Genomic DNA, 22,174 nt, shown 5'->3' with positions numbered 1-22,174 from the left:
TTTTTTTTTAGATTAGACAAACACAACACAATTACAGCATAACTAGTGTTATGCAATACCCAAATCCAAATTGACCGAATTATGCAATGCATTAGAATCGTTTACTAGGGTTCAAATGTATTTCAATTATGTTTTGTATGATTCCCTATAAAAAACAACAACAACATGTTGCTTATTAACATAGGAGCAACAGCAAAATGTATCAAATCAAGATCACTCTCTGTATTTTGACATTGTCTTTGCCGGTTTTGCTGAATTATTTTTGCATTTCATGCCAATAAAGCAGCTTTGATCCAAGCATGCCGAGTAAGAGGATCAAGCCGTGATCCAATCATGTCTGCTGGAGGAAGGATGTAACAGCCTGAGGGCAGAGTTCAGCTAAAAAGCGCTGATGGTTGGGTCACACAGAAAAACCTTGTAAAATCTCCGGGCCTGTTGGTGTCGGATTGACTGTGGAGTTATGTCACAATAATGTCATACCCACTAGGCGTGATTTTTTTCATTTTCACTTTAAAGGTTTGGTGCTTTAAAATATCTGTAATGAATTAAAAAAAAAAAAAAAAAGAATCTTGTGGTCAAAGAGTAATTGTGTTTTTAAGCCGATAATTTGGCTTTGCGGTACAGTGTGTTCTCACCTGCCATAGGCGAATCGTCGGTCCTTGTGATGATCCCCGAATGTGTCCCAAAGCCGAAGGGACACGCTGACCTCGTCCACAACATCGCGGGATCTCTCTAACACCTGCAGCATAACAGCACACGCAAAAAACAACACCATTTGACTTGATTCAGAGCGACTTTTCTTTTTATTCATTAAGTTTTCCTCCACACTATTCTGTGCGCCTTGTGCAAGCGTGTGCCCACCTCCTGGCATACGCGGTACTGGTCGATGGCCCAAACGGTTGGCACGTGGGTGGCGAGCAGCTGATACTGCGTGAGGGTGGCATTGCAAGCCCGGGCACATATAAGCCTGGTCTTGCCCACTGCATTGTCCCCTACCACCACGCACTTAATGGTTTCCACATTGGGCCGCTCATAGTCTGTGTCTATATCCATGGAGAGGGCCCTGGGGAGAAGGGGAAAAGAAGGGCAAGAGGTCAGTTTATATTTAAACGATAACAAAAGAAAAGGAGAGTTCTATTGATAAGGCTTCCCGAGGGGAATGCGTCATCACTGGGACAGTCGAGGCGCTTGGCGTGTAGGCACAGTGGCTTCTTGATGCCAGCCGGGCTAGGGCGGCTTTGTCAAGGCTCTGAGCGTCACTGACCAGTATTTGGAGGACTCTGCCAACTCCTCTCCAGAACACATGGAGGGACTGCTGAGCTATTTCTGTAACACTTCCCAGAGAAGGACAGAGGAAAAGGAGAGATGACGTCTCAGCGCAGTCCTTTTATCGCCTAGCATATCTAACCTCACATTTAGTCACCTTGGAATGCTGAACAGCTTGGATATAGGATATAACATGTTTATTTTTTGGGGGGGGCATAATAGAATAAAGTGTAATTGCACATCCACTACAGTAGGTGGCAGTGGTGCTCTCATTGTAAAAAAAAATACGCAGAGTATTCGCTCACCTGCAGAGGTGTACTTACAACAATTTTATAGTCAAATGATACTATTTATAATTGCAGCGGAGAGTTGGGGGGGCACAAAATATTTTCTTCTTCCTTGGGGGGGGGCGTAGCAAAAAATATTTGAGAAGCAGCGATTTAACCACATGATTACAATTGGTATTTTAATCTGTGATGTTTCTGAGTGGTATTCCTAATTTATCCCTAAATGTAGAGTGCCCCTAAAATATGAGAAAGTACCGATACCAGGCCTTATTTCAAGATATTGGTACTCGTGACGGCAGCTGATACCAGTAAAGGCCGACCTCTTGCGGCTGTTTTACGAGCAGGAACTAGAAATTAGAAATCAAAAGAACTGAAAATTGCACATTATCCATCTTTTTTTCTTCTTTTTTGGGGGAGGGGGTGGGGGTTGGATTTTATGGTATCACTTGGTATCAGTGACGACTCAAGAGTTGAGTGTTCACACTGGTATCGGTTTGCTGTCAAACTTCCGCCGATGTGTTGACGATAACGCACAAATCAGACGACAATAACTCCAAAAGAAGAATAAAGGTGATGAGCAGACGACTGTGATTGGATTTTGGGAAAAGAGGCGGGGTCTTGGGGTTAGCGCGTCAATCTACAAGTTTTACTCTAGAAAAGAACCATCAGCGCTTACTTTCTCCCCAGCAAAAGTGCGCCATTTTGCTCAAGACTTCCCCCCACAATAATAGACCAAATGTGCCTTTGACGACCCGTCGTCAAACTCGGCAACCAGAGGAGATCAGCGTGCAGCTCTGAAGGGCTCACTTTCCAAACAATTTCACTGAAGACAGCCTTCCCATTTTTCATTTGCCAAACCGCAAAGCAAATATTTGAATGCCAATTTTGTACACACGGCCCTTTGTAGAATCTTCTCTGTTGCGTAACCATCCCCCGCACACACTTTTGCCCATCCAATAATCCCTGAAAGTTTTTCAAACAACCACTCCGGCAGACTCATAAATAGAGCCTATGAAACATTCATAAAAAGGCCCCTGCTTGGTATTCCATTGACGTGGTTTGTCTTCAATTCGGCACCAGCTGATACCATCAGCTAAAAATGGCATCCGTTCACTGACTAGACACATGAGCCATACGAGGAGCCATGAAGTCTTGAGGAAGGGGGTGGTGGTTCAATACCCGGAATTCAATATCCTGAAGTGAAAATGCAAGTGCCTTAGCAAGATTGACAAATGACCGTACTTTTATTTTCCTTAATGCCTGTCCGGATGTAAGGGAGAAATGCAGTGATGTGAATTCTAGATTATTTTAACTAATTTCAGGCTTTCTTCACGCCCTATACGACAATGCAGTGTGGGGGTTTTCTTTTATGGTCCTTCAAGCTCTTTGTAACTAATAATGCATGCGTTTAGACAATCATAAAGTACTTTCACGCGCCGTTATTTTATGATGCATTTTTTTGTGTACGTACCATCAAAGTCGTTCCACTAAGCAACCATAGATCCAACAACACGTGTTACAACCACATTTTCAGAGATGATCTAAATGTGATGACTCATGCTTTGTTCACAAAGGATCTTGGTCCGTGTGGTGGGTGGAGGGGCAACTATGAATCCAATGTGTCCAGTAATCTCTAATAATCTCATGTTTAGCCATCAAGGACTAGATATTAGGTAACATATTGGGAAAAGTGGGGTGGATTTATTCCAAGAGGTGCAAAAAAATGAAATGGTAAACCTTCGCCCATCTTGCGTTTCCACTGGAAGGAGTGAACATCCAGAATTTTGCATTCTATATCTTCTCAGCGGGGTTAATTCGAGACCAGTTGAGTGATTTGTGTGCATCCAATTTGGTAGCTTTCGGGTAGAAAATCAGTCTGCAAAGACTTTGCTATGGACAATAAGTTCATGAGGTCAAAGCAGTAAATATTGAAAAAAAAAAGGGGAACTGCGGGTCTAACTTGCTTTCTGAACACAGTCACAGTCAAAAGTGTGCTCGAGTAAGATAACGGTACCAATGCCTCGACGACTTCAGAACAAGCTAATGTTAACCCTCACTTTCTATGCCTGAATGTAAACAGTATTTTAACGCAAACATCCATGAAGACGCTGACGTTAAAAGGTCAAAATGAATTGGACTTAATGCATTTTGAAGACGTTAAAAACAAAAGAAAACATCAAAGCCTGAGGCTACGGCGTTAAAGGTCTCGGTGCCGCCAACGCTAAATCAGATTGCGGGTGGGATTGCCACAGAGACTGGCCAAGGAGGGATTATTTGAGTCTTAGGGAGGAGGAGAGGACTGTCACCCGGTATTACAATCAGTCGGTCATGCCACAGGGATCGAAAGTGCAAAAGCAACAATAAGCAAGCGTGTTTGTGGTAAGAATTCAACCCTTATCCTAGCGCTTGGGGGGGAGGAAGTAAGAGAGTGAAGAAAAGCATGCACTGCATTCGGATGCGACCGATCCGTTGAGCCCGGTTCGTGCGTCGGTTAGCAGCCGCAACCTAATTAACTCCTCGACATGTTAAGCACCCGCTATCTGGTTTGTGTTTGAATTGTAACGATCTTATTCGGGCTACCACAATTATTTATAGAGGAGCTGATCAGTTAGAAGGGCGCAGCAGTGCAGATCGGAGGAACGGAAAGAGGAGCTCGGGTTTCATTTGTAGCCGATGACCTCTTGTGAACTGCGCGCGATTGTCTAGACTTGATCATCGCTCTGCACGGCAACAAAGATGACTGCTGGAATGTATGTTCGGGAAAAAGAAGATTCTTTTTCGTCCTAGCCAAGAGGGAAATGGAAATGATTCTCTTTTGTTACAACAGTCAGCTTTAGATATAAATGTGCACCGTATTTTGATGCCAATGTGCATGCATGTAAAGTTTTTTTTCACATTCTGTGTACATTTTTATTCTGACGGAGTATTTCACGTTTTTAACATTATGTGTAAAATATGCATCGAAAATAGGGGTGTGAATTGCCTCGTACCTGGCCATTCGATTCGTATCACGATTCGTAGGTCACGATTTGATTCGACACAGATTCATCCCGATACAAATCTATAAATTGATTATTGCGATTTTTTTAAACTCAACTTTAGAAAATACTAATCAGTAAACTTGTACATGTACACTATAAGATTTGTATGAAAATGTATTTATTTATCTGAAAATTCAGGTTTATAACTGAGCCACTGCCTTTAACAAACCGGTTGCAGTCGGTTTCATGTTTGAACTGCACTGAAATAAAATATTAAGGCGCAATGTTCCATTAATATAACATTCTTCCATGCTTAGTGTGTGAATCTTAACCCTAAGTAAGACGTTTTGTTGAATATTCCCATAAAAAAATGTATGTTTAAAAATCGATTCGGCCGCATATCGAATCGATTCGAGAATTGCGCGCTGCAATATCGCGATATATTGCCGCATCGATTTTTTCTAACACCCCTAATCCATAAATATGTTGACTTTTCTTCTTTTTTTTGCACAGCTGTGTATCATTTTGCTGCTATGTCTCCACTTCCTCGTCAAGTCATTTTATTCATCCCTCTGCTGCTGAGCTTTGTCTGGCTTCTTCCCAGCTGTGCCCACTCAACCACTCCTCCTCTCCTACAGACTGCAACTCCTTCTTTCTTACTTTAAGCTATTTTATGATAGTAACACTCTGAGAGACGCTCACTCGCATCCATCTGCCGATGTATAAACCCATCTCTGGACGTCCCACTTCAAAAAGTACCATTTACCCCTCCTACAACCACTTTTTGCTCCCCTAGTTCCGTCTGCCTCTCTGTTACGCAACACCTATCGGGATCCACTTGGAGCAAACACTCGTGGCACAACACGCCCCTTTTTGGATCCATTTTCTTTGGCCTTGAGTTCATCCTGATCACATGAGCAAGTATCTGCTTCTCTGCCTGGCAAAACATGACCCCAATAGCTACTCACGTTACGCTAATACTCTCTCAACAGTCACCACTGCTTTAAAAAAAAAAAAAAACAGGACTTAACTTCTATTTGGAAGCGTTGTTGGAAAAAAAGTGTTAAAAATGGTTTTATCGCATATGCAAGTATTCGTCCTAATTTGGTGACAAGTGTTTTACTAGCCTTAGTTTGTGTTATCGAGGTGTTGGAGACAGTGAGTGCCAGAGGCGCAGCTGGCACAGACTGCTTACATAATCGGGTCTGCAGCCTCTGCTTGGCTCCCCCGATGGCTGACGGTAGACCTCAAAGACACGGCGCAGACACGCAAGCACGCATGCCGACACAAACTTGCCCGGCCCACCGCTGAAGGCGCGCGTTGGTATGCAAACATCCCAATCAACGACAGTGTCAAGCCTTCGCCTCCTCTTCTCATCACAATGCTAACTTCACGCCTTCCTTTCTTGTCCTTCATTCCTCCTTCGTTGGCCATGTTTGCCACCTACTCCTTGCCCACCTCTCAGCAAGCGTGTTTCTCTCTCTCTCTACATATTTTGCACCAAGTGATGTATTCATTATAGTAGTACCATTACTTAGGGCTGTGCAATTAATCAAAATCCAATTACAATTATTACACTCCACAATTACAAAATCGGCATAATCGTAAAAAAAAAAGAAAAAAATTTATATACAGTATTTGCACCTTTTGTATTGATTTATTTATTATTTAATGACCAATTTAATGAATTTAGTTTGGTCCAAAAAAGAACTTGCATAATTATAGTGTTTCAAATAAGTTTATTTGTCTTCTTATTTTTTTACACGTTTAAATATTTTCTTGTTGTGTAGCAAAAAACAAATGATTGTCTTAATCAGGATTTCAATTATTATCAAATTAATCGTGATTTATATTTTCTTTAAAAATCGAGCAGCCCTACCATTACAATCAACATGCAAAGAGTATTTGTTTTGCACTGCCCTACTGAATTTTCTCATTATAGTACCATGTAGGCATGGGCCGATATTAGATTCTGATGGTATGTTAACCATGAGAAAAAAATCTCTCTTTATCACAGTATAAAATTACAGCTCTAAAATTACCTTTTTGTTATTTTTTTATATTTGAGCGAATAAAGACACAATTTTTGTATTTATTTATTTTATTTAAATTTTTTATTTCTATTATTTTTAAACAAAATATACAGAACTAACATGTCTCATATTAAAGGTAAATAAAAAAACAATTCTGTTTCAATTATTTTTAGTAAGTTAGTGTCCAATCACGAGTGAGCTATTTTTAGAACAGACCCGTGGGGTACTGATGCTGTTCTTGGGGCTAACTACTACCCGTTGGCACTTTTTTGGGGGGGGGCGCATTGTACCTTATATAGAGCAAATAAATAAATCTGTGTTTGCAGTATCCCGTCTTCCTCTCTCCCTCCTTTACATGCTAAGAAGATGAAGAAAAAGTTAATTGGAGGCAATTGACTTCATAGAAGAGGCTCATTTACTCAACTCTGCAAGCAGCCAATCATAATGTGCCCTGTTCATTACCGGTGGCAGCCAATATAAGCGGATATTGTAACCAACTATCCATCCATTCATTATCTGAAACGGTAAACTGCAGAGCGCTCGGAGTAGATTAGACTTGAAATTTTTTATGTTATTTTTTAATCCACAACAAATGCATTTTTTAGCACCATTCCCATAATATTTGTATTACTTTTTCTCATGAAGCTTGAGCCTATCACAGCTGACACATTGACACCATTCACTCAATCTAGTCTTTGATGAACACAAGAGGAAGCCGAAAGAAAACCACACATGTGCAGACAGGACATACAAACTCCACACAACAGCCAAAATTCAAAGCTGAATTGTGAGGTAGACGCGTGTTAGACTTTTTATCTTTTCTGTAGGGATGGATATTTGACTGCATTTACTTTATTGACTCTTGAACAAAAGATGTGAAAGGAGGAGGAAGAGTAGGAGGAAGAAAATTACGCCATCTGTTTAATTTTTTCTTGAGGGGAAAAAGGGGACATCTATTTTAGGAACAGTGTTTACTTATTAAAATGGACAGTGCAGCTGGTAATTGTTTGAGGCGCGGCGTCTTTTAGAGCGGAGGTCACTATATCACGGCACATTCGGCAATTGACCTTTTCAGCAAGGCACCTTACTGTCCAATATAAAAATGCATTTTAAGAATGTAACAAGGGAGTGAATTTCCTCTCTACCAACCATTATTTATGTATCCCTCCCTGTCACCGCAAGGTGTGTTTATTTCAAAGAGGACATCAGCAAATGATAAAACACACGCTCCATTACCCGAGTTCACCTTCCACCTCGACCTGATAAAGGGCATTGAGAACATCCGCCTCAGTAATGTAATGCAGGCTGTCAGGGTTCTGCCAGGGCTTTGCTTTCTTTAGGGGTGTGCCAAAAAAATTGATTTCCATAAGAATCGCGATTCTCATTTAGTACGATTCAGACTCGATTTTAAATGTCCCAAAATCGGTTTTATACTGTCTTGTCTGTCTGTCTGTGTGCGCCTTTATTTGGAGCGCTGTTCATGTTGTACCCAATTTGGCCACTTAGGGGCAGTGTGGTTCCACGCGGTCTAATACACTGTTGAATTGTAGCCACATTAGAGAGTGGAAGAAAAAAAGTCACGATTAAGTTATTCCAATAAAGGTTGTTTTTTTGCAGTGTGGCGCCGTTCTTTTGAGTGATAAAAGTGCCGCGAGTAGCGCGCTAATTAGCATTAGCGAGTCAGACTGGAGTCACATCTTTAGAGTGAAGCAAAAATCGTCGTCAATCAAATCATTTTGAATCAAAAAGCGCGCCCAATCGAATATCGATTCTGAATCGAATCGCAGGCCCAAAAATCGGAATCGAATCGTGAGACATTCAAAGATTCCCACCCCTATTGCTTTCTAAAGCCTTTCACACAGCAAAGTGTGTCTTGTTGGTGTTGTGCCCGCACGACACAGGAGGTAGCTCTATTCCAGACACATGCCCAGTGCAAGTAGTGGAAAGCAAAATTCATTCTAATGCTTACGAACAAAGACTTCATTTTCATTAAGCAAGTTGAACCAAATGGAATTTGTCATTTTTCTTTTTTTAAACAAAAAAACAAATATGGTACACTTGCAGGTAATACAAGAGCACATTGAGCTGTTTACATGAGAAAGACAATTATTATGAATCACCTCTCAGGTTTATGAACTGTGTGATTAACATACACGTGGGCCAAACATTCGGATTGTTGACTGGACAATTAAAAAAAATAAAAAAGAAGGGCGCGACCTGCGTAAAAGTGAGACTAAACAATCAGGACTCAGACACTATTCGGGACTGTCCCGTTTAAGCTGGGACGTGCATTGCGGTCTCTCACAGAACACTAATTTGCCAACGCAAACTGTTGGGAATCACAACATTAGGTTATGTAGCCTAATGTTGTGGCCCATGCAGACGACCACCTCTAGAGTGACAACAAAGACAGCAAACTATAAATCCATTACTTCTAACGTTAATATGAAAGGCTACTAATAGATGTAAACAGGTGGATTTCATTCCACTCAGGATGCATGCACTCCCTGTGCCTGCCACCTGTGTAACGCAAGCCCTCTGCTGACGTCATAGCCACAGGCTCAGCATTACCCCCACCCCCCACCCCCACCCCCGTGCGTGTGCGCACGCACGTGCTGTCAAAGTAACATTTCCCTGCAGAAAATGGGCTGCCATCGTCACATCCCAACCGGGACGGGCACGCACACGATTCTCCTTTTATTATTTCTTGCCTGAGAATGAGATCCCACTTATCAATGAAGCACCACCTCCCATTCATAAGCACCTGACTCATTCATACTTTTTGGGGGGGGACCGAACGTACACACCAAGGTAAATGCATCCAACAAAGAGCATGTTCACATTTTAAAATAAATAAATAAATAAATAAATAAATAACAGAAAAATAAATGCAAGGGAAGATATTATCGTCATCCCACATGCCAAAAAAGATGCAGCTGATAAGTCTTGCATAACACGCCAAGCCCATCCGCTGCACTAAAACACGTAACACCTCGGCATCAATAATCTCACCACCGTAAACATATCTGCTTGCAATAAGACGCGACGCATCTATGAGGGGGGGTATTAGTGACGAAAGGAGATTAAAGCCACATTAAGTGCACACAAAAAAAAGCGAGTCAGCGTGACACGAAGAGAACGGCGTTAACTTTTAGGATTAAATGAGGTGGTTGATGGCATGGAATAGGGATCATGTGATTCTTTTTTTTCTTTTTTTTTTTTGGTTCCTTTGTTGAATGGAAGGGGGTCCCTACCTTCCGACGGTTCCGGAATTGACCCACATGCCACTCTGCTGGGGGTGCCCGTCTCGCAAACCGGGAAAGGGCACGCAGGCAGAACAAATAGAGGTGGTCGTGTTCGGGTCCACTTGACACAAAGAGCATGTATAATATATCTGCAAGGGGACAAAAGGGACCTCTGCCCTCTCACACCCCCTCTTTTCCTGTTTCCCGTGGCCGCCTTCTCAAAGCTTCGCCAGCCTCGCTTCTGTTTCAGTTATCCACTGGTAACAAAAGACGCCTTTGGAGTTCAAAAGATCACTTTCATAGGTTGAAAGGTACACATTACTGGGCCAGACACTCGGTTCCAGTCTGAGCCACCTCCTTTGCTGTTGTTTCCCCAGCTGATTTCATCAAAGGACACGCCCCCGCGCCTTGACGTCACGTCACTACTCACCCAACTCCTGCCGTGCGGCGTTCAAATGCTGTCAGAAAAAAAGCAGACGCTGTGGAGTGGCTTGAGAGTGTTTTTGTACGTGATCCTCCCGTCACGTACAAAAACACTCTCAAGCCATAACATCAGGCGACCTGCATGATAATAAAGGACATTTGACTACAATAAAGTTACAAGGGCATGCAATAAAAATGGCAAAAATAAATATTTTATTGGTTTGTTTTGATTGTAGTATTGTTATGTTTAATTTAATGTTGTGAAAGCACTATGTACATAAAGAAGAGTTGAGTTGTAAATGCAGATAATAATACAAAATCGATATAGTTTATTGTGATCAGATATCACCCATTGACAAAAACCCACGATGAACTACAATGTTCAATACTGTGCCTTTTGGGCCCATATTTATCTCAAGATATTTATCTATTTTTATATTTGAAATATGTGATTGTTTGTCATTTTGCTCGTGCATGTTTTCATAGCTGTGCGCAGTCATTTGACTTGTAATGGCAATTGTGGTGCAATGTATTTTATGGAGTGAAGTCAACTCGGACATTGTGCAGTCTCCCCCTTGCCTACGCCTAATAACATTTCCTTTGTGCTTGTGGAAGACTGAAGACAGACATCTACTGGCAGGTGCTGGTACTGAGCTCTGAAAACAAAGGACACAATAAACTCCCTCACGCTTACGTGATGTCAACGCAGTCCCTCAAAGCCACAGCACCAAAAAAAAGTGGGTTGCAAATACACTATCGTTCTTGCCAATGGGCCTAAAGCCAATTAGTTTGATTAAATATTTGACCTTTGGTAAGGTTTCTGTCTGTTGTTGAGGTCACTTATCTTATCCCTTCTGTCTCAAGTTTACGTTTTTAATTATATAGCCTAAGTCCTAGTTTGTGTAGGGACACTTTTAAGAAGTAGTGACCTTCAACTGACGAATCTTGACTCATTCACTGCCATTGACGGCTATAGACATCATAAATTCATTTGAACTATTTCTATTAGTTTAACATTTTTTTCCACTTTTGTTAACAAGAGTATTAAAACCTAGAATTTTTTGGGACATTTAGAACAGATATCAAATTTGTGATTAATCTTGAGTTAACTAGTGAAGTCATGCGATTAATTACGATTAAAAAAATTAATCACCTGACACCCCTAATTTTTAATAATCTTTTCTTTTTCTTTTTTTAAATAAATAAATAAAATTATTGTAATTATTTTTCCAATTTTTAATAATCTTTTTTTTTTATTAAGAAAAGATTGTTAAAAATTAGGGGTGTCAGGCGATAACCAATTTTTATCGTAACTAATCGCATGACTTCACTAGTTAACTCACGATTAATCACGCATTTTATATCTGTTGTAATACCACAAAAACAAATCTAGGTTTTCATACTCTTGTCAACAAAAGTGGGAAAAATGTTAAACTAATAGAAATAGTTCAAATTAATTTTTGACGTCTATAGCCGTCAATGGCAGTGAATGAGTTAATGGGCAGCAAAATACCTTTTATCGGGCAATACACCAGACACGTGTCAACCAGATAAATCTTCCATTGTTAACAGCTGTGGCTGTGGAAACGCTCGCATACTGTATTTCCTGGTGAAAGGGTTCTTCAATACTGACACTTTTTCTTATTGCACAACAAGCAGCAACCACCACCAGCTTCAACCCAATCGAAGGTGGCTCAAAATGCACACTGTGAATAAATGTTTGATTTTCTCCTTCCTTTTTTTTTTTTTTAAAGACATGAGTTTTTAGTCTTTTGCGCCCTGAGAAAACAGTGCCCCCTGACCCGGCTGGCATGGGCAGAAAGAAGCAGCATGAAAGATGGCGAGGAATGCCATGGGATAAAGCAGGCCTTCAAGAGCACTGGCACTGCGAGGCCTTAGAAATGTGGAGAGTCTGCCCCTTTTGTTTGGACACTTGTGAGAGAACTATCAAGCAGCACGGTCTGATGGGACATCTGGCCTTTTCAGCCACGGCGCTCCAAAAACAGTGGAATGTGCACTTGCGATGATGAACTTTCTCGCTCTTTTATCCTCTGTGTGGGAAGTTTGCTCCTGTTGCGCTGTAATCTTTAACAAGGTGTGTTCTTTACATCGGGTAAACAGAAGGAAAAAAAAATCCCTCCAGGCACCTCCTCAGAACATTTTAAGCTGCACTGACCAGCCAGCATTAAAGTATATGTCTTGAATTTGAAAAATAAATCCTATTTTATTTGTCAATAAACAAGAGTTCGGTGAACATTCTATATCCAACTGGCCTGCATTGGTCCTAAAGCTGTCCAAACAGCCAGCTTCTCACACTGCACGTGTCTGCAGAGAGTTTGCCTTCAACCCACACCATCAAGTGGGCTAACAAACACACACACACACACACACACTCTTCACACACAGTCAACGAGGAGAAGAAAAACGTGCGCGCTGACACAAGTGGGTCAGAGCTGCAGTGGGTCTTCAAAACAGTTCCAGCGCCATGTTAGTGATAACAGTATCAGGGATTGAATTCTAATACACACAATCAGAAACACTACAAAACATTACCTGGGATATGTTGTAGATCATAACTGCAGTTTGAGATCATTCCGCTCATTTGTCGTGCAGGAGGAGTTTGGCTCATGTTTTTGTTTTGCCGTTTGGCAGACAACGCTAGAATTTCAATGTCTTCCCATGAGTGGGTCAAAGTTCAAGGGTAAGATTGGAACGACTGAAGGGCAACATTGAGGAGCCGATCTTGTGGGAAAGATTAAGACTGGCATTCCTAAAATATGCACATCTGTTGCAACGTCTGAATCTCTTGCCTTCCCTCTTAATCTCTTCTCGCACACAAAAACACACGCGAGCTCGGAGGGGTACGCGTCAAAGTCGCCACGCTGGCATGAGGCAGCGCGTGTTTTGTAACGGCCGGCCCATTTGGCGATTGGTGATGAGTGCGAGTTTAAGTGGATAAGGCTCGATAAGGCCTGTAGCAGAGGAGAAGATATTGTTGACTTGTTATGTTATCTGTAGATTGTCCTATCTTGTGTGTAGCCAGATGTTGTTTCCTCATTATAACCTAATGAAGACATATCACTGTGTTATTCCTTGAAAAAAACAAAACAAGAGTGGGGTATGTGTCAGGGTGCTCCTGAATGGGCTATTTGTTAGGATTTAATTCTCTGCGGAGAGGAGATGCTTGTTTCCTGCTTGCGAAAAACACATTATTTATTACAAAGAAGGCCCGTGAGCAAAGAGGGGCACAGGAAAACACTTCCTGAATGTATGTGTGTTTTTTTTATCCGCTTCTTATGAGCAGTCAAAATACTTAAATGGCTTCTAACCTGACTGCAGACAACAATTAACAAAGATTAAACTTGTCAAGTAAAATTATATTATGCATGATTCCGATTTTGATACATAAAATTACAACATACAGCATAAAAATAAAAAATAAAAAAATAAAAAAATGACGGATAATTTTGAAGAACGATACCTCTATATAGCTATATAGCAAATTTCCCTTAAAACTGCCTGAAACTAATGGCAATTTTCTATCCTTCTTTCTGTTACCCATACCTTGAAATAAGGCCTGGTATCGGCCCGATACTGATACCTGGTATCAGTACTCGCCCGTCTCTACTGCACAGCAGCCAAGAATGCAGTAGGAACAAATTCAATCTAATTTAAACTGGAGGTTACAAAAATAAAAGAATATCTAAAAGGGGACTAGAAAATGAGCACATGCACAAACAAACACAACAAGGAACCAACAGTAAGTTGAGCTGATTGGTTGACACAGGAACCAAACAAAACAAGACCAGGCAAAACTATACAAGGCACGACAGGAGTTATCATCACACAAATAAACATCTGGCAGATTACTGTCTTAAAATCATTTTTGCCAAACATGGGAAAGGGATCATAAAAATGTTAGCATTTCCAAGAATGCCAAGCATTCATGGGAACCGACCACGAGGATGGACAATCAGGGTGATGGAAGGAAATGCCAGGAATGTTAAGTGGTTCTTGAGGCGAAGATGGGATGGAGGAAGTAATAACTGGACAGGACTGGAAGTCGTTACAGTATCTCTGTTTAAATGCTTGCTGTCTGAGAATTAAAAGATAATCATGAAAAATATGTGTTGTTCTATTTGGGGTTACACTGTTTGATATTGCCCAAAAGGCCTCTCAAGTACCATCCATTCAACTGATATTTCCCACTCTACTCTGGTCAGGAGAAATTTCTTGAGCTTTAGACACCCCTGAAGTACGTTTTAACATAAAGGTCAAAAGTCCACCTCATGGCGAAGCTCAGCTGCCCAAGTTACATGTGGCTTGATTATTTTTTTGTGAGTCTGTGTTAGGAGTCGAGTGCAGCATGGACAATGTGCAGGGAGCTTTCGAGCAAGCTGACAGGCCCCGTGAGTGTTTGACATTCTTGAGGGGCATAATGGTGCATTGCAGAGGCTGCCCATTCTGACATCTACAACTTATTGTCAGCAAACAGTTTGTTCTCATGACATTTTAGTAGGATACTAAAAGTATACAGCGGAACCTTTCAGGTTAAGCAATTTGTTCAAGGACGAGGGTCAACATCAATTAATAAATATTATTATTATTCATTTTATTGTTTATAAAAGTAGTTTTGTTGTCTTTCAAAACTACAATTCAGCAACATCATTTACATCAAACAAATGATTATTACGTTATCCGTGGATGACGTCAGACGGCAGTTTCGTAAGTTGGTCGCTGCGTTTGTATTTGCGTCGTCTCACTCACAGTAAACAAAAGCCAAGGTCATAGAATGCAGAACACTCAAGCAAAACCAATGCCTTTTATTTGATAGATTTTGTAGACACGATCACGATTTTGTAGACATGATTGTGATCAGCCGAGCAACTACGGTGACGTCTGACATTTGGGCGCAGTTGGCTCGGACGACGCGAGGGAAGATGTCCCCCTCAGTTTTCTAAAGACCACGATCCTTCGTTCCTTCCCATCCACTTTCGCCGCGGCAAAAAAATCTCCGGTAAAACTAACGTTCCTTCCATCGGGACGGGCTGGTGTCGTGTGTTGTCGTGTACAGCTTCTGCTCCAACTACTGATGCGTTTAGGGTACACAGAATATGTCGGAATTTGAAGCTCTAAATCGCTCAGAATTTTAATAAACTCTTCCTGAAGACGATAGCTGAATTGAAATACAATTCAAAATATATGTGGACATTGCTACATGATCTTTGTTTTTATTTTAACTAACAGCTTGTTTTGGGGAAGGTTTGCGGTCGTCAGAGTAAGGTCCTAATAAGAAACGAGTAGCAGCGTGTTCAGAAATTAGGGGGACAATGAAGAAGCAAAAAGAAAAATAAGAAAAAACAAGCGTTTCATCAAAAACAAACATGTAGCTTGCTGAGATGTGTCAGTTAATTGTCAGGTACAGTCTCAATAATAAAATCTAACATCTACACCTGCAGAAAAATAATAAAAGGCATTTGCTCTCGCCTGAATCAAGCTAAATGTAAAGTAAGCCATTTTTATGCTACATGCACTACAGGAAAATCCTAATTGTGTTACTTAAAATGTAAATTTCATGTACATTTTACATCATCGTTTTTATTTATGTAAATGTGTTGTTCATAATCCCCCATCCCTCCACATATGGCGGCTCGGTGGTAACCTGGGTTCGAACCCCAAGTGAGTGGATAGTGCAAGCACGTTATCATGTGACCCCCTTTTTTTTTGCTTCTTTTTTTTTTTGCTTTGAACACCTGCCCCTCCAAAGGTCACTGCACACCTCTGGTTGGAATCAAAGGATCATTTGAGACTTGTCTGATTGTTTTCTGATTTACCAAACGCAGATTGATGAGTTATTGACATTCAAGTATTCTCATTTGTTATAAGGAATAATTGATAAGTGTTCATTTAGTGACATAAAACTCTTTAGATAAAGTATTGCATAATATACAGTGTATAATAGTACATTGCTTGTGGTCAGGAGTGAGCTTTGTGTGTCCTCCGTGCAGGTCAGTCAGAATTCCAGAATCAGCCTGATCAAACAAAGTGTAACGCCAAGTCAAACACCTCTGGACTTCAGTCTGGTTCAGACAAGCTGTTCAGTCCGTACGTTAGCGCGCACATCATATCTGCATGTAAAAAAAACGGGGAGGGGGGGCTACAATTTCACTCTGGACACCCTAAAATAATGTAAACATATCTTGCGCCCTGGTAGTGGTTTGCATATGCATGAGATATTTTACCATGGGACCTTAAAAGTTGAATACAATCCGTTCCGAGAGGTTGTTAACAGAAAGACACTTCACATACCAGCAGAAAATATTGCCTTTATAATTTGAACATCTGTCCTTACCATAAAGAGTAAAATACACACCAAGTGGCAGGAGCAACCTCTAATTGCAAACAAAGTAACCCCTACAAATTATGGCCAATGTCGTCACCGCCTTTCAATAATAAATGATACTTTGAGAGCTTTCTTTCCAAACGACACCTCAACAATTTTCGTCATTTTCTTCATGTTGATTCTTACCACCAAGTTGTGGACCTCTTGTGTTGCTCTGAACACAGTACTTTGCAACTTAGCCTCATTCCCTTGTGCTAAAAATCTATCATTCGTCAGGCTCCGACACGCAGCGTGTGTCTCACTGTCTGCTGCTATTTAGACGTTTGCTCACACGTACAGAAATAGCGAGCAGAAAAAGGAAGGGAGGGAATGAGCGTGAGCGTAAAAGCAAAAATCTCATACCGAGCGAGACGCAGATGGACCAAAAAAAAAAAAAAAATCACTTTATGGCGAACTGAGGCTTTGCAGGAAGTTGCCGCTTTGTGTTTACTTCAAATAGCCTCATAGCAAGTTGTTCAAGTTCAAGTTATCCACTTGTGCTGTTTGTTCCTCGCGTTGTATTCCAGTCGAGCAAACACAAAAATCAAGAGGTGTTCCCCAAAGAGAGACGATACCTCAGTGGTGAATGCACTTTTAATTTGCTCTAATGCAATTTTAAGAGGGTGTTTAACGTTGGAATTTCTAAATCCACACAAGGGATCATGTAATCCCTTTTGATGGCTCAGAGTGGGAAAAACACTGCATATAACCATATGTAATGATATGAAAACTGCTTGGACCAGGACTTGCAGGAATATCATCGAACACACACACACGCATATCTATGCACATTAGGTGTCCAAAAATAGCCTGATGGAAAAATCTATACTGGTGTCCGGTTTATATACGTCCTACTGCTGCATGTGTGATTGGCCTGTTCAATCAACTGGCATACAATGGCCACCGGGACCACATGTCACTCACCGACTGGCCTGGCTGCACCACGTCAGGCTTAAAGTATCCAAGCAAGGTCAATGGGTCAAGTGGGTCGAAGCTCTCTGGGGATGGTCCATGATCCAAGCTAATCCACCAGTGAACAGTGGTCACTCGGACCGTGCACTATATTCATATCAAAATAGCATGCAGCATTTTTACTTGCAATGTTTATTCCAAATAAATGCACATTATCTCCCAGCTGCACAATTGAGCATTGCATTAAAAATATATAACAATAATGGGGCATTACAACACACAGATTACAGCCTAACGTGTCCCATGTTGAAAAAGGCATTTGCGTTAAGTAGCCCCGGGTTCATAAGTTGGAATACCGCTGATGATATTAATTATTCATGTTTAAATGAGAGCGATGTAATCATGTGAGGGACAGAGAGATAAGCAAAGACGATTCTGGGATCATTTAAACACAATTTTTTCGGTAATGAGGCCTTGGGGTCAAAGGTCACATGTTCTCCCTGTGCTCATGTGAATGCTGAATGTGAGAGTGAAGAGCTGTTTGTCCTCAGTGGTGTCTAAAACTATGGCCCGGGGGCCATTTGAGGCCCACCCTCCAATTTTTAGTGGTCCTTGGCATATGATAAAATTCGCAATCTGCATTGTACAAATTACTTTATGCACGGGGCAGAGAGTAAGGGAAGAGAAAATGAAATTCCTTCTCATCTCTCACTTCCTTGTTTTCCACCAATAACACATCTCTAAATAGTAAAATGTATTTTCATAATGTCCCACTGAAAAAAGGAAATACAGGGCCGCTGGCCATTACTAAAATAAAAATCTAAAAAAAGAAAAAGAAATAAAAACATCCACTGTTTTGTTTCATCAACAACCTATAGTTATTTTTCTTTATAAATAAATCTAGCCAAATGTATGCAAACGTAATATAAAATTGTCGAGCATATTAGCATTGACATCGTATTTCTGAAATTTAAATCATTTCAAGGTGAAGAATGTCAATGTGGCTCTTGCATTCTTTCATTTTTATGCATGTGGCCCTTGGAAGAAAAAGTCTGGACACCCCTGGTCTACAGTATATATGCAGTGTGACTGACAGATAACCAGTCTGAGCCAAAAAATGGCTAGGATAGATAAACAGAATAAGATGTTAAAAAAATAAAAATAAAAAGGGACAGCTTTACAAATGCATCTCTTCATACCATGATGAATACGTTGCAAAGCCTCCTATTGTTTTGCTTGTCATGTATTTTGACACATCCATCATCATATTGAACATAAATCTCACCAGATTATACTCACTTACCCCCCCAAAAAAGTGCCGCTTATTTTAATAAAGCTCCCTGAAATAAACGTGTAGTAAAAGTGCCTAAATATGGGTCCAAATGGGCTGAAAGTGGCAAACCGACGTGCGCGGCATGCGGTGACTCACGTTTCACATTTCCGTGTGGGATAAAAACCACAGAGACAAACACTGACTAAGATCATGACAGATCTCACTGTAACTTGCCACACTGCACCCAGACCTGCTATATTGGATTTTTCAACGTGTGTGTGTTGGCGAGACAGAGAGTGTGTCAGCCAGCTTGCGTCAGCCTCCTAAAAACTGCAAAGAAGCAATCCTTCCCCCGACAAGAATGTGTTTGTATAAAAACAGATTACAAGACGGGAAACACCTTGGAGTGAGCGATAATGTCCATCTATGAAAGTGCGCTAACCCTGATTAGCAGGAATGGCACCCTTGGGCGTTTCTCTCACTTCGGATTAGAGTTCAAGCCTACAACTCTTAGCAGGCCAGACATGTGTCGCATGTCAATAAACGAGGCTGATGAAGTCTTTGCACATGTAAGTTCAGGAGTTCATGCATCTCTGTATGACTCTTTGTGACTGCAAATGAGAGGGGAGGGGCTGCTTTCTCGTGCATTTTACCCTGAGGGGATTTTTGGTGTACACAGTAGCAAACATTACTAAAAACTTCTCAAGGCTAGGCTGCATTTGACAGCACATGCTTCAAATGACTAATGTCCTTGTGTTTTTTCCCTATGTGGCCCAGTTTGGATATACACCATGGCAGTGTAAAAAGAAAATAAACACATTGAATCAGAAATCAAGCTAAAAAATCAGATGTGCAAAAAAATGGGGGGGGGGGGGGATCCAAACTACAGTGAATACTCACAGGGCTAAAGATCAAATTGCTTGGGTCAACTTTGGGTTGTTTTTTACAACAAAATATTTATTTTATTTATTTTTTATTTTTTTTGCACAATATAAACTTGGGTCAAATAGACCCAGGTTAGCAGGCTGGTTAAAAAGTAAAAAAAAAAAGTTTAAACCAAAATTGGGTTGTTTTTGACACAGCAGTTTTAAGAGTGCAGCGAAAGAGTTAGTCCAGCTCAAATAAAACACATAAAATAAATCATACTCATCAGAGATGCAGATTAACTCATTCACTGCCATTGACGGCTATAAATGTCAAAAATTAATTTAAACTATTTCTATTAGTTTAACATTTGTTTCCACTTTTGTTAACAAGAGTATGAAAACCTAGATTGTTTTTTTTAATAATCTTTTTTTTTTTTAAGAAAAGATTATTAAAAATTAGGGGCGTCAGGCGATTAAATTATTAAAAATTAGGGGCGTCAGGCGATTACAATTTTTAATTTTAATTAATCGCATGACTTCAATAGTTAACTCACGATTAATCACACATTTTATATCTGTTCTGAATGTACAATATTTTTCTTCTAGGTTTTTATACTCTTGTTAACAAAAGTGAAAAAAGTTGAACTAATAGAAATAGTTCAAATGAATTTTTGACGTCTATAGCCGTCAATGGCAGTGAATGAGTTAATATGTGCAAATCACTACAGATGTGTTTTTTGCAAGTCGAAGTTTTGCTCTGACAAAACAATCACAGGATGGCAATATGGTGACATCATCGAGAGCCAGCATTCTTACGACAAATTTGAAATCTGATTGATTCAAGAAACAGTTCAATCACATAAGCCGAGATTGACATGGTAGCACATAGAGTATGAAATCTGATTGAATTTTTTAAAAAAAAATTAAAAAATTAAATCTAATATCCACATGCACCCCGTGAGTGAGTGTTGTTGACAAAAGTTCTTACAAGGTCTTATTTCATAGAAGCCAATGATGATGACTAATGCAATAGGAGATTGTAGTTATTGTGGGAAAGCAAGTGAATAAATAGAAAATCACAGCGACAGCATCACTAAACACACTAGAGTTGTTATGTTTCGGTTTGGTTTTCATACAAACAGGGGAAGTGGTCAATGTGTGCTTGAGTCAGAGATTAGCACCCACCTGTTCAACCGCACAAATTCATCACAATACAGTGCAAAAGCCTGAGAAGATTCAACTCGCACAATGTAGTTGACGCGCGTACACTTTTAGACATCAAGGCCAAGACGATAAGCTTTCAGGCCTCGACGAGACGGGCAGATTCTCAAGAAGGAAACACCAGCGCTCTGCTACAAACAAACCAAAACACAAAATGCAGCCAAGTAACTGATCCAAAAACAATACCGAGGAGGAGAACGGATATCTTGTGTATTTCGTCACGAGACAAAGTTTCAACCTAAAAACAGTTTACTAAGGGAAAATCATAAAAATAATAACGCACAATTAATCTGATAAGTAATTTAAATCAGATTTCTGCACGTTACGCGTTAGATTGCTCAATTAAAAAAAAAAGAAGATCATATTGAAGTTATGACGGTAACGCATTACCGACATCGCTGGTTAGCGCTGATGCTAACGTTATTGTTTTATGCTATAACACAGTCACAATTGGTAAAAGTCTCCCCAACCACATGGCTTTAAGAAACAACCTTGTCGTTGTTCATGAAGTGGATCAATCCATCTGCAGCCAACCTCTGACCCTGGAACCTTGCCCTCCTTCACCACATTCTATCAACAGTGAAGTTGTGTAATATCCTCTATCACTACAGACATGCTGCTCACTATTCCTGTGGGGTTTTCTTATCTCCCCCGTACCTCCTCGATCCTGCCCAGCCCGGCCCTTTCCTGTCTTCACTGGCGACACCTTCTTATCCGCCTCCCTGGACACGCACCCACAGACATGCCTTGATGCTTTATGAGCTGTTAATGGAGTGATCTGAACATGTAAGAACAATTTAGTAGCAGACGCCTATAAACTAGAAGCACAAGTATTCACAAAAGGAGTCTAAAAGCCAGGTCAGAGGTGAAAACTTTGACCCTTACTGCACATGTTGTTCGTTTTCCATGCACACATAGTATGTCCAATTTTTAGCATAATTTGCTAAATCAATTGATTTTTACAATGATTCAGCAAGATTGTCCTATGCTGGACGAATCTGTGTGCCGAATCTCTCTGCCAGTGCCTCGCTCAAATCACCTGCGCCACAATTTAGCCGGTTAGTTAGCTGTTTTTTTGCCAGTCTAAAATCTAGTCGACTCTCTTACAAATGTAAAGTTGACTCTGTTTATAGTGGGACTGAAAATAGTTTTTTTTTTTTAAGAAATTTACTGTGTACCAAATTCACAGACAAAACTACACTTCTGAACTGTCCCGGACGGAAAACGCAGACACGCCAGTTTTTCCCCTTAGCGCCTGTCTCCAAAATGAGGGCCTCACAATTAT

The 22,174-nt window shown here is 40.6% G+C and overlaps 1 protein-coding gene across 4 annotated transcripts in view; it reads right to left on the bottom strand.

Moving 5' to 3' along the window:
- The window catches only part of rhobtb4 (Rho related BTB domain containing 4), a 38,811-nt gene that overhangs the window by 14,187 nt on the left and 2,450 nt on the right, over positions 1–22,174 (bottom strand). For 3 of the 4 annotated variants that reach the window (XM_086076193.1, XM_086076194.1, XM_086076196.1), the window contains exons 3-4: positions 862–1,063; positions 636–739 (exon numbers count right to left, since the gene is read on the bottom strand). In XM_086076193.1, coding sequence (XP_085932319.1) covers positions 636–739; positions 862–1,053 — 296 coding nt within the window. In that variant the 5' untranslated portion in view covers positions 1,054–1,063. Of the gene's footprint in view, positions 1–635; positions 740–861; positions 1,064–9,821; positions 10,204–22,174 lie in introns of those variants that run through there. The other variant, XM_086076192.1, reaches the window with a different exon arrangement.

The sequence above is a fragment of the Leptonotus elevatus genome, chromosome 5 (assembly GCF_054856555.1).
Source record: "Leptonotus elevatus isolate MCC_2025b chromosome 5, RoL_Lele_1.0, whole genome shotgun sequence".
NCBI classification, from domain to species: Eukaryota; Metazoa; Chordata; class Actinopteri; order Syngnathiformes; family Syngnathidae; genus Leptonotus; species Leptonotus elevatus.
Note: the sequence above shows the minus strand (reverse complement) of the source record. Positions and strands in the feature narration are given on the sequence as shown.